Here is a 1,812-nt window from a genome sequence, read left to right on the forward strand (position 1 = left end):
TCTGTGACCAAAATCCATTCCCAAATCCCCAAACCCATCCCATGATTTTATGACCAAAATCCAGTCCCATTCCCCAAACCCATCCCGCGATTCCACGACCAAAATCCATCCCAAACCCATCTCATGATTCTCTGACCAAAATCCCTTCTCAAATCCCCAGTCCCGTCCCATGATTCTGGGACCAAAATCCCTTCCCAAACCCCCAACCCCATCCCATTTTATGACCCAAAATCCATTCCCAATCCCACCTTCTCCCTCCGCAGCCGTGAAGGAAACCTGTGCCTGGTTCGACGCCAACTACGCCAACGCCAGGAAGTGACGGCACCGGGATCACCGGGATCATCCTCTTCCAACTCAGGGTTGTCCTTTGCTGGGGCAGAGGACGGGGCTGGGGGGGTGACAGGGACAATTCCAAAGGGAAAAAAACCAGGAGCCCAGGGAGCAGCTCCCACATTCCTGCCCCGTGCCGGGAGTGGCGCGGGACGCCCAGGGCAGGGAGGGGCGGGAAGGTCGGAGTATCCCAAAGGGATCCCAAATTAGGTGGTAGGAAGGAGCCACCGTGGTGGTGTCCAAGAGGAGGGTGAGCTGTTAATGAGCTGCGCTAATTACCTGGAATTAGGCCTAATAACGGGAAGGGGATCGGGATTCCACGGCACAGGGACGGCAGCCAAGGGATTCGCTGCTGGCTCTTGGCACATGGGGATGATCCCATGGGATAAGGGGGGACCAGAGTGGCAAAGACTCCAGCTGGAAATGTGGCGTTTATTAAAATATATGCAAATAACCAAATATATGCAAATGACCTAAAACTGGCAGGACAAGGAGCCTCTGCCCCGAACCCACATCCGACGGCATCCGTGTGTTCTCCGCCAGGATCTGGGAGAGCCAAAAAAAAAAGAAAAAAAGGGGTTTAAAAGCCCTCAGGGAGGGGGTGGAGGGTCAAAACCAGGGGATGAATCCGTGGCTGAGCTGCTGCCGGAGGCGTGGATGTGGCACAAGTCCTTCCCGGGAATGGCTTTCTTCCGGCATCGCTGCCCGGCCCTGGTGAGCGCCCGGCACGGGGAGCGTGGGGACAGCAGGGACCTGCAGGGGACAGGCCCGTCAGCCCCCCCAGGAGGCCACAGCCCACGCTGGGGTGACACCAGGCCCTGGGGAAGGGACGGCCCGGGTGGTCGGAGCTCACGTGGTGGCCCTCGGGATGCAGGGATTGGGCTCCCGGCGCTTCCCGGTGTTCGTGACTGGCTCTGGTGTCGCCTGGTTGGGGAAAAAAGGGTTTAGGAGGCCCTTCCAACGCATCCTGTGGTTCTGTGGTCAAAATCCACTCCCAAATCCCCAAACCCAGTCCATGATTCCCTGATCAAAATCCATTCCCAAATCCCCAAACTCATCCTATGATTTTATGACCAAAATCCATTCCCAAATCCCCAAATCTATCCCATGATTCCCTGATCAAAATCCATTCCCAAATCCCCAAACCCATCCTATGATTTTATGACCAAAATCCATTCCTAAATCCATCCCATGATTCTATGACTAAAATCCACTCCCAAATCCCCAATCCCATCCCCTGATTCCCTGACCAAAATCCATTCCCAAATCCCCAAACCCATCCTATGATTTTATGACCCAAATGCATTCCCAAATCCCCAAATCCATTCCCAAATCCCCAATCCCATCCCCTGATTCCCTAACCAAAATCCATTCCCAAATCCCCAAACTCATCCCATGATTTTATGACCAAAATCCATTCTCAAATCCATCCCATGATTCTGTGACCAAAATCCATTCCCAAATCCCCAAACCCATCCCATG

The 1,812-nt window shown here is 54.0% G+C and overlaps 1 protein-coding gene across 1 annotated transcript; it reads right to left on the minus strand.

Moving 5' to 3' along the window:
- Nucleotides 1–742: 742 nt before the first annotated feature.
- On the minus strand, nucleotides 743–1,611 carry LOC113942342 (protein brambleberry-like). The gene is made up of 2 exons (XM_027633481.1): nucleotides 1,184–1,611; nucleotides 743–1,083 (listed from the first exon to the last, which is right to left on the minus strand). Exons 1-2 carry the CDS (start codon nucleotides 1,294–1,296, stop codon nucleotides 921–923), a joined length of 276 nt encoding a protein of 91 aa, XP_027489282.1. The 5' UTR covers nucleotides 1,297–1,611; the 3' UTR covers nucleotides 743–920.
- Between the last annotated feature and the right edge of the window lie 201 nt (nucleotides 1,612–1,812).

Source organism: Corapipo altera, unplaced genomic scaffold, assembly GCF_003945725.1.
Source record: "Corapipo altera isolate COAL_440 unplaced genomic scaffold, ASM394572v1 121832, whole genome shotgun sequence".
Lineage (NCBI taxonomy): Eukaryota > Metazoa > Chordata > Aves > Passeriformes > Pipridae > Corapipo > Corapipo altera.

Coding starts and splice junctions, on each gene's coding strand:
- LOC113942342 (XM_027633481.1), bottom strand. CDS start 1,296: ATGCGTTGGAAGGGCCTCCTAAACCCTTTTTTCCCCAACCAGGCGACA. Junction 1,084..1,183: donor TGCATCCCGAGGGCCACCAC/GTGAGCTCCGAC, acceptor TGTCCCCTGCAG/GTCCCTGCTGTCCCCACGCT.